The 13,715-nt window shown below is 36.7% G+C and overlaps 2 protein-coding genes across 6 annotated transcripts; both read right to left on the bottom strand.

The window, feature by feature from the left end:
• Positions 1-1,245: 1,245 nt before the first annotated feature.
• On the bottom strand, positions 1,246-5,111 carry LOC106446411 (B3 domain-containing transcription repressor VAL1). Of its 2 annotated transcripts, none has more exons than XM_048754311.1 (10): positions 4,588-5,111; positions 4,398-4,479; positions 4,213-4,302; positions 3,601-4,130; positions 3,423-3,519; positions 3,168-3,342; positions 2,589-3,087; positions 2,397-2,510; positions 2,260-2,324; positions 1,246-2,186 (listed from the first exon to the last, which is right to left on the bottom strand). In XM_048754311.1, exons 1-10 carry the CDS (start codon positions 4,713-4,715, stop codon positions 1,618-1,620), a joined length of 2,349 nt encoding a protein of 782 aa, XP_048610268.1. In that variant the 5' UTR covers positions 4,716-5,111; the 3' UTR covers positions 1,246-1,617. The 2 variants fall into 2 exon arrangements, with proteins under 2 accessions (XP_048610268.1, XP_048610267.1); XM_048754310.1 differs by having other exon boundaries at positions 3,601-4,136; positions 4,588-5,110.
• Positions 5,112-7,661: 2,550 nt separating this feature from the next.
• On the bottom strand, positions 7,662-12,701 carry LOC106451424. Of its 4 annotated transcripts, none has more exons than XM_048754305.1 (20): positions 12,476-12,701; positions 12,237-12,309; positions 12,070-12,092; positions 11,769-11,944; positions 11,592-11,657; positions 11,477-11,519; positions 11,270-11,355; positions 11,010-11,105; positions 10,849-10,903; positions 10,600-10,693; positions 10,303-10,510; positions 9,823-9,967; positions 9,704-9,741; positions 9,350-9,416; positions 9,174-9,266; positions 9,068-9,093; positions 8,659-8,964; positions 8,204-8,543; positions 8,066-8,115; positions 7,662-7,976 (listed from the first exon to the last, which is right to left on the bottom strand). In XM_048754305.1, the coding sequence occupies exons 2-20, from the start codon at positions 12,276-12,278 to the stop codon at positions 7,864-7,866; spliced, it is 2,067 nt and encodes a 688-aa protein (XP_048610262.1). In that variant the 5' UTR covers positions 12,279-12,309; positions 12,476-12,701; the 3' UTR covers positions 7,662-7,863. The 4 variants fall into 4 exon arrangements, with proteins under 4 accessions (XP_048610262.1, XP_048610265.1, XP_048610263.1 ...); XM_048754308.1 differs by having other exon boundaries at positions 8,209-8,543; XM_048754306.1 differs by having other exon boundaries at positions 8,213-8,543.
• Positions 12,702-13,715: the final 1,014 nt, after the last annotated feature.

Here is a 13,715-nt window from a genome sequence, read left to right as displayed (position 1 = left end):
TTTTTGCCGGATGAACCAGTATTGGTTCACAGGTTAATAACGAGATTTTGGGTCTTATTAGATTTTTAATTAATAGGTTTTCAATAAATCAAAATTTTATGGAAACATATTAGTTGGTAGAATCTCTGATAGAATACTACATGAAGAACATAAGTCAGTCATAATTATATACGGCAACTGAGTTTTGCGGTTTGACCGCAAGTCCAGATTGAATATAAAAACATTGCTTATATCTTATCTCATTTATAAACCATTTATGTACCTCTACTAAAAGAAGTTAAATCATTTGTAAAAATAAAATGCCTTCTTCGCACCATTTAAATGTATATACACTATTATTTATCAGCATTCTGTTTCAGTTCGAGGTTTTTGTTCTGTTTTGGTTCGGGATTTTGGTTTTGGTGTTTTGGTTCTAGAAATTTAGAAACTGTTTAATTATTTAAAAATTTGGTTTGGTTTCAATTTGGTTATTTTGTTTCAGTAGCATAGTTGTGAACCGGTAAATATGCAAAACAAAAAAAAAATTGGTTAAATTTAATTTCGTTTTGATTCTGGTTTTTCCGGTAACTACAGGTTTATAGATAAAAAAATATCAGATAATTTAGGTCTTTCAGTTTAAATATCTTATAATTAAGATTATTTGGATAAAAATATCAGATAATTCAAATATTATTTTAATATTTTGAATAAAAATATATTCTGTAATTTGTTTGGGTAATTAGGTTTTTAAATAATATTTTAGGATATTCAATTATCTAGAAATTGAATATGTTTAATATTTGTAATTATATAATTTATATTTTTAAATTCAGGTACCCATTAGGCTCCCAGTTCGGTTTCAATATTTCGGTTCCACATATATATGATATGTTTAGTTATTTATGAAATTCTTTTTAATTTTGATTTTGATTTTTTCAGTTTGGTATGGTTCGGTTCGTAGTTCCGAATAAATGTGTCCTCCAAACTTACATTATCTTATATATGAATTCATTAATAATGACGTAATTTCGAAAACAAACCCGCGCGCTTTCTAAGCTAAGTCAAAATCTAGTAACTCTTTATAAATCGCTCATAGTTGTTCCTGCGTAGAGAAGAAGAAGAAAGTAAAAAACATACAAACGAGTATAAGTAAAATTCACTTCTCTTAAATGCTGGCTGGCAACATTAAAAAGACCTTTCAATACACATTTGTAAAGCTAAACCAGGTACTATGTAGACGTAAAATGGATCAAGAAGAAGAAGAAGAATCATCTTAATCTGAACCTAATTAATGCTTCCCATGCGAGGATGAAAACAACAACAACAAAAATTCAACTGTTTCATCATCAAACACCGAAGCTCCATCTTGCCTTAGATCAATGGATTTAAAACTAAAACCTTAAACCCCCAAACTCCCCACAGGCCATAAAGAAAAACAAAACACAAAAGCAGACGATTGCCATTCTTGTTCTTTTGGACCAGAAGCTTATTTCAGCCTAAAACTATGACATAGCCAAACACAAAACTGTACCTCTCTCTCTCTCTCTCTCTCTCTCTCTCTCTTCTCCTTCCTTAGAGAACATATACTAATACAAAGTAGCTACGAGTTTTGTTTCTTCTCTTTTGTCGTTTTCAATATCAGCTTGCAACTTTCTGCTCTTCACTGGTGGTTTTCTCAGCCTCTCCTCCTCGTACCTCGGTTTCTCCTAAAACACCACCGCCTTGAGACACACCCCAACACACCCCTTCTTCACTCTTTTTACTCTCTTCTCCTTTCTCCACCGCCACAGCTTCAGCGTCTTCTCTGTTATAAGGATCACTGTTCAGGTCTATTCTCCCTTCCTTCTCTCCTTCATTCTTCTCAGGCTCGACTCCTTCCTTGTTCTCCTCATCTGCTGCTGCTGTTCCATCGCGCTCCAACTGCCTCTTCTTCCTCCTCATCATCAGCGTTTTGAACCTTCTCTTCACGGTGCTGCACACTGTACACCCACACGTGGGCTTGTGCCTACCTTTCCCGCTTGGCGGCTGAATGCACACAATGCACGAGCATCCAACCCTGTGCCTTGGATGTCTCGTCGTGGTCGCAACCTCTGAGGAGTCGTCTAAAGCGTCTCCTAAAACTGCTGCGCTCGCTAGTGCATCTAGTCCCGATGGTTCTTGCTCATTTCTCGCTGTCTGGCTTACCCCAATTCTTCTCTTCTTGTACTCTAAAAATAAACATACACAAAGACACTTAAGTGTAATGACTCTTGAGATCTCAATGAGAGTCCAAAGTTATACCTTTTCCAGCTTTGAGAACATTCTCAAGCTCTTTTAGACTCTCCTCCGGTGCAGAACACGAACACCTATCAAACGGTATACATCAAATTACAGCAACAAGAACTCAAGAAGAACAAAACGATCTTAAAGATTCTTACCTGCTACTGTCCCAAACATTTTCTGAACATGTCCACTTTGCTGGGAGAAGAGCGTCTAAAGGTAGCCTCCTCCATTTAGAACAGTCATCGCAAGATCCCCATCGTTCTTGTTCACTGCTTCACAAAGATATTCGTTAGTAAACCGCTTGTAAGCCTGACTTGACAAGTGAAAGAAAGAGTCAGAACTTTTACCCTGAAGGTCTTGAAGTAAGTATCGTCTTCTTTCCAAAGACAGGAGGTTCGTCAAACTCCTCAAACTCATGCTCCTCAATGACAACAACGGTAGGCTTTGCATTAGCAGAGGGACGAAGCAGCTCCTGAGCTTCCTCCCAAGTGAGTCTCAGCTCCATAGACTCCTCACTATGCAAAAGCAGTCTCTTGTTTTTCGCCCCCAGAGTTCTTGTCCTCTTCTTTTCCTTACCCCGCGACGGATCATCGCCTCCGTTAATCTCACTCTTCTTCAACCCGTTACCACCGTGAGGCGACCCCAAATGCTCAGGCAGACCTTCAAGTATTTGCGACGGACAAGAGGGAGCATTTATGGAGGTAAGGTTCTCAGTAACGCCAGACGATGACGTGTCCTCGTTTGAGGCACCGTTGGCGAAACCACACCCCTGCATGTCTACAGTATAAGTTGCCTTCCTGGCGCCCATGATTAGCTTCCCACCAGGATCAACCCTACTGAAAGTTACTGTTACAATATAAAACAAAATATTTATATAAGCAACAAAATTAATTTCACCGAAGCATATGAAGGTGAAAAACAGTAACCTGTATCACCAGCCTGTAGCCTCATGGACTGTATGCAGGGAGTGACACCTTCCAAGACATACATTCTACTGTTGTTATTGGGCCAGAATCTGAACTGGAAGGTCCACTCCTTCCCCCTCACGTCTTGGACTTTTAGAGGTATGCCTTCTGATTGACTAATGGGAGGAAAGTATGCCTATGATATATACACAGCCCCCACTTCAGTCTTAGAAGATATCTCAAGGAAGGGCCACAGATAATGATGAGAAGAGTTACCTCTGCACAGGCTTTTGGAAGAACTAGACGACCAATGCGACCGGCGTCACTAGCACTAAGAGTTTTCTCAAAGAGAGGAACAATGTTTAAATTTAAACTAAAAAAAAAACTGTCAAGGAAAAACATGAAGTCTCTAAAATAAAATGTTTGGCAAGGAAAATAAGCAGAAAAAGGATACTTTCCGGAGATTTGCTGAAGCTCTTTATCAGTGTATTTAGGCCAATACCGAGGAAGTAAATGGCCTTTCCCACGCCCTTCAACAGGAGGCCTACCGATCCGGGCCTGAGCGGATTTGCTAGTCCCTGGAGGAGGAGTTCCAAGAACAGTTTTTGAAGGCTTTTGGAGTATACTAGACGGAGAGCATTGGAAAAGGTGAGACTGAGAAGAAGCACCACCACCAGCAGCCATGGGTTTATTCCCGTCTACGACAGGGGTTGCAAAAGATGGGCTGTAAGGAAGTGTTGCCAAAGCCATATTCAGAGATGGCTGTGCAGGGGATGATGATGATGAGTCATGCGTATACACAGTGGTGGTGACATTGTTATCTGGTTTCATGAGATTACCAAAGCCACGGTGAGGCGTGAACTCTTCTCTTTTGTCATCCCCAGAGACTAGTGGCTGAGAAAAGAGATTAGCTTCGCTTCTTTCCCCATTTGTTTGTTGCATATTCATTGGCAATCTGCTAAATACACCTGGATTCTCACCTCTCTTACTCTTGAAAGAAAAGGGAATCGTTAAGACGCAGAACACAGAACAACAGCAACAGGTTGTAGTATATTCAAAAACTCACATGGGAGTTAGTACAGGAAGTACAACCAACACCACCGTAGTCCATAAACTCGACCATGAGCTTAGAGGCAATGCACCCACAGTGAAGTCTCTGTCATTAACAGAATCTCAATCAAACCAACATTGCAGAGAAAAATTGAAAAAGGGAGAATTTTTGTTTTTTTTTTTTAAAAGAACCAAACACACCTTGTTGCACAAATAGCATTCCCTCCAACCAGATTGCTCCATATGGAATGTTTCGCAGAACCGAGACGTCTCGTAAGCCGATCTACAACCACAATCATTACAAAATCAAAAGTTAATCATGTATTAATTTTGCGTTAATTACGAATTTAAGAAAGCATCTACGTAGTAAAATTAAAGAGGGAAGAGGTACCCGCAGCGAAAGCAGAGGTCAGCGAGGGCACCAGATCGAAGAGGCCAGCCTTTCTTCCATTCGACACTAGAGGTCGAGCCGCAAGACGCGTTCATGCACATCTTTGACCCCATTTTGACTTCAAACATCCTCTCAGCTCAAGATTTTTCCAAATCCAAATCGAAAATCTCAAAACCCTAAGAGGAAGGGAAAGGCGAATCGGAGGTGGAATCGACGTGAATTGGAGGAGAGACTAGTCATGAACATGCATATCGACGTGGTCAATCCAAGTCGCGTTAAAGATCAGAGAGAGGAGGAGGAGGTTGAGTGAAAATCACGGCGAGAAGAAGAGAGAGAGGACTTGTGACGGCGAAGAGAAGGAGGCAGCGAGGTTTTTCTTGGGTGAATTTTGTTTTTTTTTTTCCTTTTAATTTTTCGATGTGAAATTAAAACTATGGGTGAGATAGAGAGAGAAGGAAAGGATTAGAGCATGCAAAAGAGAAAGAGGAGAGAGATAGAGAGATGCATGCACGACACTCGAGTTGAGAGAGAGAGCACACGCCGCTTTATGACCAAACTAACATACACTAGATGAAAGACTTTTGTTTGACTTTTTTTTTAATTTACAGTTGGTTGGATTCAACTTTTTGGAAAATAAGATATATATGTTTCCCCTACTATTTATCATCAAATATATATTGTATATCATGATGTAATTTTATATTCTCATTATATATTCATCTATATGATTTTAGGTATTTTCTCTTCCAAATTGGGATAAATTTCTAATTAGTTGTTTACGCTTTTTAACCTTTTTGGTCAATCATAAATTTTAGAATGCCAATCAATATGCCATGCATGGAACACACACATTGAAGACTTTGAACGTCTTCTTGTTTTCCCTTGTGAACCTTTTTGTATTGACTAATACTCTAAAAATCTATAGATTTGTATTCCTTTTTCCGATCGACTATGTATTTTAACACATTATCCTAAATAAACCATCATCAGAAGATGAAATTAGTATTTTGCATATAACTGGTTTTTTTTTATAGAATACACACCTTTTTGGGTATTCATGTACATGTATCTGTATACGTTGTCTACCATGAAAAATAGAGTAAAATGTTTTTTAATTATTGATAAATAAAAAACAAATCTAAATCTCACTAAACTGACACCATATTTTTTTAATCACGCGTTCTTCTTTTGTTTGAATCTTTGTTGCTTCTGCTTTCCACTAGCTATTTATGCTACGACGTTTATTTTCAGTTTTCACCCCATTCTACCTCGTAGTAGCACCAATTCACGAGTCACGACTCCTGTTGAACGACAGAACGAGTAATATTAATTCGGATGAAACAAGTGGCTGTGTCCGCAACAAGTATATTTTATTTTCTTGTTCTTGTTAATTGTATATGGGATTTTTTTGTGACAGCAAAATATGTACTCTTTTGCCATTTTCTATGTTTATATATGGATTTTTTCTTATATAAATAATATATGGAATTCTTCTTGATTTTAGCATGCAGAAGAGATAGATAATCATCCCAGGGCCACTTTTACACTTTCCCCTTATCCTTGTATTAAATTCTTTTCATCACAACTAATTCTTGAAACGGACTTGTATAGTCCGAACTCCTAACCACTACATTAGATTATATGGACATCACACAAGTACAATTTGATTATAAAATTGAAACAACTATAAAGATCAAAATATTTTATTAACTTCTGTGTCTTGCCATAGTATTTTTACAACTGATAATGATCTCGAATCTCGAAACTTAACACTTAATCAAGTTGTTAAAATTACAGGAAGCACCCGGATAACCTATATTCGTAATAAATAAACCAGCAAAGCCTATGAAAATTAACATGTGAATCCAAAGATAATTTAGTTTAAATTATATATATATATGATATGATATTAGTAGTGTTTTTAAAACCGGATCGACCCGATGGTTGAACCAGGTTCGACCATGAACCGATTATATAGCCGGGTTGGGTCTAATAATTAGTTCGACCATGAACCGGTCACGTAACCAGATTAGATTTCTAAGTTATTAAACTGCTAAAAACCATTAAAACTATTAAAAATTTACGAACCATCTATATAAACATAAAACTAATTTATATTTATAATATTTTGTGTTTTAAATTCATTTGTATTTTAATTATGTATCATATTTACTAACATTACTTTTAAATTTATACATTAAAAATATATTAAACCAGATTATTGAACCAGGTTTGACCCGGTCGAACCATATTGAACCGTGACCCAAAAATTATCCGGTTCAGCTTCCGGTCCGGTTTTAAAAACACTGGATATTAGGATCAAAGTACTAAATTCTCAAGTTTGATATGATTAGGCTAATTTTTATGTGTTAGCCATGTGAGAGCTCTTCTTGACATAGTTGTCATCACGCTAATCTTGACTAACGTAGCAAATATTAATCTCATACCAGACATGTTTGCACATGAGAAACAAACAGCCACAATATTTTTGTTCGTTGTTAATATTTATGTATAATCAAATATTATTAGGGTATTGTTAATGTAAGTAACATCCAATGACATTTTAGGACGGCATGTAAGAAATAAAATCAAGTGATAGAAGCTCCAAAAATGCCTGATGCACAACATAAAGCTGTAACTGGGGCTCACGTTCCCAGCTTGCAAATAGACATTAATTTTTCTCTTGTTATTTAAAGTATACGGTTTATCTATAATACTAACATCAAGGAATCTCATTATCCACCATATAATTAAAGTATGCAACATTTTTAAAGAAAAGGTACTAACTTTATTAACACCAATATCCATTATGAGAACAAAGATGTCATAATTAAGCCCTATAGGCTGTCTTAATATCTTACTATAGATCTATAGTAACTTATTTGGAACCTTGTAAAAGTACAAAAGATTAAAACTTTCATATCACGCACACTGCAAAATCATCCCTAACTAAATTTGGTCAAAACATGTTTTATGTGATGGTATTCGCGCTTATCCACAGGACCACAGCAAAAGCATCTTAAAATAGTATAGACAGAACGCGAGTAATGTGACTAACAAATACAGTTGCATGCAAGAGTAGGTGCAAACGCAAACACTAAACGCCTGTACAGGCAACATATTGTTGATTTTTACATCTGTGTAACCCCTCAACTAAAAATATACCAAATTTGCACATTCCCTTATCCCCAAGCAACATGAACTTTTATTTACGTATTTCAGTTTTCGAGATAACTTGAAATAAAAGACACAAGAATACTAGTATGAAATTCTTACCTAAGTTTTTAAAGAGTCAAGGAGCAATGTCTTGTTTAAACAAACGAATTGAAGCGTGCGTCTTTCCAGCATTATCATTTGTTGGTGCGAGTCTCTACTTGTCTTTTCTCCACCTGATCATATCCAAGATTCTTGTGTTAGCTTACTGTAATCCTACTAATAATAGAAAAATGGAGTTCTTTGGAAACGAAATTCAATTTACCTCTGTTTCCTTGATGCCGAGCTTTCACAACCTCCTTGTTCGGGTTACATCTAACAACAATGAAAATTTCTCCATGTGTCAGAAGCATTGGATTATGGGAGAACATATTGTCTGAATTAATAGAGAAGAAGTGATTACCGTACATACTCATTTTCGTCTGAGAGGCTCTTTGCAACGGATGATGAGGTCTCATCTCCCTGATTTTTTGGATCATTCACTTCTTTGCTTTGTTCATTATCGTTCTCTGATAACGTATCACTCCCAAAACTGCATACGTCTCCTGCTAGTTTAGATTTATGGTTTGCTGATACACAGTTCATGTAGTTGTGTTCATCATCACCATATCCACTGCCTTCTGCTGAATACTTAGGGACCCATGTTTCCGGAATAGAATCAGGGGCTCGAGATTGACGCCGGTGCGAGCTACCAACAACGGGGTTTAGGAAAGGATATGGTTTGTCTCTCTCGGTTGTAATATCTGTGACGGAGGTCAAAAACAGGAACTTTCATGTGAGAAATCGCCAAGATAATGATTATGTTTTAGGCCAGTCCGCCAGTGAAGATGTTTGAGGGTAAATAAGTGATAGACAAACCTGAGCTTATGCCTGCAGCTGTAAATCCTTCTGCAAACCAATTGTAAGGGGCGTCGAGACCACCACGGGAAGAGGAGTCTCTCTGACTGGTAGATCTCAACATTCCTGGGTTTGATAGTCTGACCTGCTTTCCAGACCCAACTTTTCTCTTCAGTTGTTGATCATCCACATCCCAGTCTTCCCAAGATTCATAGGAAAGGCCATTATTCAAATACTTCTTGTTTCCCAGGTTGCAAAAAGAATCAGTTTCCCCTTTCCTCTGTCTTGTATTGGTCTCATGTGAAATGGAGGTTTCATTGGCCCAAACTGAAAAGATCAGGGACAGTGACGGTTCAATAAATAGGGGAAAAACAAATCTTTGCGACATCAAAACATATGATTCATAAGAATTCTAGAAAAGGGTTCATACCTGCACTAGACGAGCAAGATTCTTCACTGTTAGAAATAGTGAGAGGTGTCAGTATATCTCAAGCATATGAAACACAATTAGAAAGATGGACATTGTAGTTGCTTACCTACGCAAGCTATGGCTGTCTTTGTCTTCCTCAAGTACAACGGATGACCAAACCGGTGGGTCAAATACTTTGTCAAAGTTAAAGTCGAGGGTTCTGAAAATAACTCGATGTTATTTACAAAAAGTTTCAGTCATTAGTTCAGATATGACTAGACGCATTTTAAGGATCTGACTTACGTTTCCTTTTCAAAACTCGGATGATCGATGGCCCTTTCTAGACGCTGTGGTCTTCGAACTGGTGAACCTGAAAGAAGGAAGAACAAAGGATATACCAAATAAATAGACCAACACCCTATAAATCCAATAAATATGTAGATATGTAAGCTAGCAGATACAAAACGAAAGTGAAGTAAAACAAATGGATGGTATTAAGAATTTCCAAAGAATGATGTAAAGCAATGCAATTTTAAAACGGCATACGCTTAGACTATTTATTCTATGAAGACAACTTACATAGTCAAATAAAAGTTCCTTGATAAAAAGCATATATGAAGGCAGCTATTATTCTTAATTTAGTAGAACTAAACCCACCTTCGATGTTGGACCTCCAGGTCGTTTCCAGGTAATCCCTAGAGACGAAAGAGTGTAAATGTCAAAAGTTACAGAACCACTATGCGTAGAGGGACGAAGTGAGAGAATTTGAAAACTACCTCTTCTTTGTAGCATGGTGTTCTGCAGAAGAGCGGCTCCCAGTGTAATGCCTTCCATAATTGTTGAAATTACGGTTCTCTTGACGTGGCTGTTGGTCCTTCCAGTAAAATCTGCCCACCCCGTCATCTAGAAAGGTGGGTTTAGCTGATGAGGTAAGAAGAAGAAAACAATTCATACATTTTGGTATTTGATCTCACTAGGAAAGAAAGAAACAAGATGCATATATGATCTTGGACCAGAATTTTTTATGTTACATGTGGTGTTCACGTTACACTACATGAAACTGTGTTCATTACATGTTATACTATATTTACTACGAACTGACATGCTACTTTGATCAAGCCATTTTCTGTAGATTACAGAAGGTGGATGGTCGTGAGTAACTAAGAGAAAATAAGTGAGATAATTAGAGTTGCATAGATGGCGAGTTGTGCGAGAAAATATATTTAAAAAAAAAAAACCATTTGCATAAGAATTACCATTCCACTCGTTTTCATCAAATACCCTGCTTTTGTTGAAATCTGCAGTGTCACATAAGTAGCCTCTTGAGTCGCTGATATATGGTTTGTGCAAGTGATCAGTGGAAGTGCGCAGTTTTTGACTTCTGCCCCCATATGTAGCTTGTATGTCGATGGGAGACCTATAATGTTTGTCATCTTGGAACATTTTGCTACTTTCAATGATGTCCTGTAATAGGAAGATTGAAAAATTGGGTCTCGAGAACACTCAGAACTGAAACAAGACAGCTAAAAGATAAGATAATGAGACTTTGTTACCCTTTCCTTCTCAAAGTCGCTGAGCCTTTCCCTGACGTTTGATGTCGGTTGACCGGAATCATTCCATGGAGAGGAGCACCCGTACGAAAAGTTTCTTTCACACCAAAAATTAAATACAATCACTGATTTATATCCTAGACAGTACATATTAGCTTCTCATGTAAGAGAAAACAGTACAACTAGACAAAAGGGGAAACAAACATAATGAAAATAGGTGTCAGTACAAACAAAGTCGTGAATGCTACTCACCTGCTTGATGGTTGTGGAGAATTAGGCGGAGTTTCCGTGTTTATTTTACCTAAACCTGGATGGAGAAAGTAAGAGTAACAAGAGGAAGGCACAGTATAAAAATCTCGTCTTAAAAACTAATCATTATTTAGGTACACATGGAAAGATAAAATTTCCCATACCTTCAACTGAAAATGCCATGTGAGGCTCAGATGGAGAACATTCTTTCCGATTGGTTGTTGTGTGATCATCACCAACCAAATCAAAGACGGATAACTCTGAAAAAGGTACAATGTCCATGGCTCAGATTCGGATGAGCACAGAGTGAAAAGTGATTGGGAAGTCAGACTAGAATGAAACATGACTATCTACTCTATGTACAAGAACGAGAAAACAGTAAACCTTTCTAATTTCTAGATGCTATGTTATACTGAATACTTACTCCGCTCTGTGCCGCCCATCAGATCCGCTGTTGTGTTCGCTTTCTTAAAATCATTTGTCTGGTTGTCAGGGAGACTAAGCGAAATCCTATAAGACAGTGAAGCATATAATTTCTATCAGCCGTAGTTCCACTAGCAAAAAAATTAAGAAAAATCAAAACTAAGACAGTCACATTACACAAAAGCAAGACAAAGAAAAACTGACTTGCCTCTTTGAGGAACTAGTTTCTGCTTTATTGTTAAATGAACTTCCTGTAACATCACACATACTAAATGAGCCGAAGAGGACCATATTATATTTGATCATGAGTTTGGAGACCTTACCTACTCCTGTAATGTTGTCCTTCAGACTGTAGAAACTAGCATCCCGATCTTCCACTACTTCTTTCACTAACAAATGACACAAACAGGGAGAGAGCAAAATGGAGTTATAAATCAGGTTCGGAGCATTAATTCAATGGTCCACACTCAGAATGATAGCTTGAACAAGCATATAGTTACCATCTTCTGGACGAGAAGGTTTGCATTCAGGAGTAGCAGGAGTTGACAAGTTGATGAAATTGAGAATATCCAAAGATTGGTGTTGATTACTACTGTTTCTATCATTACTACAGCTCCCAGACCCAGCCGTGAACTGATGCTGTTGCCGTCTCCTCTGCTCAAAGTATTGTTTTTGCCTTAAAGGTTCAAAACAAAGAAGAATTAAAGTGAGTAAGCACTAAATGTCTACAACATCATCAGTGTGAATCATATGCTGCTGAAGAAAAACACATCGTAAACAGAGGAATAAGAGCTTACACACCTCTTCTTCACCGATGTATGCGACTGAATGCCCCAAAAAGATGCAAGATAACAAATAACAAGTCAGAATTAGATCATCTAAAACCTCAGGTTATTTTCACCCAAGCTATAATATGAATCTCTCTGATTCTGAGTTATCACTAGAAGGAAGAAGCAAAAGCCACTTACAGCGGCTACTTTCCGCCTCGATCCTCCCATCCATTGAAGCATTCTTTAACAACGCCGGTTCTCAGCTGTACGACTGCACACGGATCTAGAAATCAGATTTTCAATCGCAACTACGCGACGATTCCGTAACTAGATTTGCGTTTCCTTAACATTCATATCTAACTTTGATTCCCAATCGAATTTAGGTTAATTTTCTACGAAGTAAACTAGAAAATCGAAGAGAGCGGATAGAGAGATACTTAGAAAATTTCGAGAGGCTTCGACAGTATCTTAACCGGGTCTCGAAAACGGCGATTGGAGCATCGAAACGGTTATGGAAAACTGATGATCTCTACTACGGAACAGCGACGACGGCGATGGATCTTTGCTGCGCGATTGATCAAATTCGCAGAAAGAGAAATCGAGGACGACGATGCAGCGAGCGAGCGAGTAGGGAGCAAACGGTCTTCTCAAAAATTTCGAAATCTATTCTATTAAAACAATAATGTATTAATAAAAGTAATTGATAAAAATAGGATCTAATTTTTTTTATAATTATATCTAAATAATTATCTAAATATCATATAGCCTAGGTAATTAGTCCAAAACTAAAATTACGTAGAGTCAGTTACATTTAGATGGCGCTTATATGATATTTAGATAATTATTTAGATATAATTATAAAAAAAATTAGATCCTACTTTTATCGATTGGTCACACTACTGTTTTAATAGAATAATCTATTCTATTAAAACAGTAGTGTGACCAATCGATAAAAGTAGGATCAAATTTTTTTTATAATTATATCTAAATAATTATCTAAATATCATATGGCTCACATAATGGGTAATTAGTCCAAAACTAAAATTATGTAGAGGCAGTGACATTTAGAAGGCGGTTATATGATATTTAGATAATTATTTAGATATAATTATAAAAAAAATTAGATTTTACTTTTATCAATTGGTCACACTACTGTTTTAATAGAATAGATAAATTCTATTAAAGTAGTGTGACCAATTGATAAAAGTAATTCATAAAAGTAGGGTCTAATTTTTTTTATAATTATATCTAAATAATTATCTAAATATCATATGGCCCACATAATGGGTAATTAGTCCAAAACTAAAATTATATAGAGGCAGTTACATTTAGAAGGCGGTTATATGATATTTAGATAATTATTTAGATATAATTATAAAAAAAATTAGACCCTACTTTTATCAATTGGTCACACTACTGTTTTAATAGAATAGATAAATTCAATACAATTAAACAAATACTTTACTAATCATTTTTTAAAAATTACGCAAATACGTTTGTTGATAAAAACACAAGTATGATTACAAAAAATACATATATATTACAAGGAAAGAAACAAATATATAAATTTAATTTTAAATAATATATACAAAACAAATAATATACCCGCTCTCTGAGGGCGGGTCACTCTCTAGTCTATTCTATTAAAACAGCGGTATGACCAGTTGATAAAGGCTG

The sequence above is a fragment of the Brassica napus genome, chromosome C4 (genome assembly GCF_020379485.1).
Source record: "Brassica napus cultivar Da-Ae chromosome C4, Da-Ae, whole genome shotgun sequence".
Classification (NCBI taxonomy): domain Eukaryota; kingdom Viridiplantae; phylum Streptophyta; class Magnoliopsida; order Brassicales; family Brassicaceae; genus Brassica; species Brassica napus.
This window is presented reverse-complemented; position numbering and strand designations above follow the sequence as displayed.

What these genes read in the sequence shown, in the direction of transcription:
- LOC106446411 (XM_048754310.1), bottom strand. Translation starts at nt 4,715, where the DNA reads ATGTTTGAAGTCAAAATGGGGTCAAAGATGTGCATGAACGCGTCTTGC. An exon ending in AATGCTATTTGTGCAACAAG is followed by an intron (nt 4,303 to 4,397) that starts GTGTGTTTGGTT and finishes TGTTAATGACAG; the next exon opens with AGACTTCACTGTGGGTGCAT. An exon ending in CTTCCTGTACTAACTCCCAT is followed by an intron (nt 4,137 to 4,212) that starts GTGAGTTTTTGA and finishes TTTTCTTTCAAG; the next exon opens with AGTAAGAGAGGTGAGAATCC.
- LOC106451424 (XM_048754305.1), bottom strand. Translation starts at nt 12,278, where the DNA reads ATGCTTCAATGGATGGGAGGATCGAGGCGGAAAGTAGCCGCT. An exon ending in TGATGAAAACGAGTGGAATG is followed by an intron (nt 9,968 to 10,302) that starts GTAATTCTTATG and finishes TTACCTCATCAG; the next exon opens with CTAAACCCACCTTTCTAGAT. An exon ending in TCGGCATCAAGGAAACAGAG is followed by an intron (nt 7,977 to 8,065) that starts GTAAATTGAATT and finishes GGATATGATCAG; the next exon opens with GTGGAGAAAAGACAAGTAGA.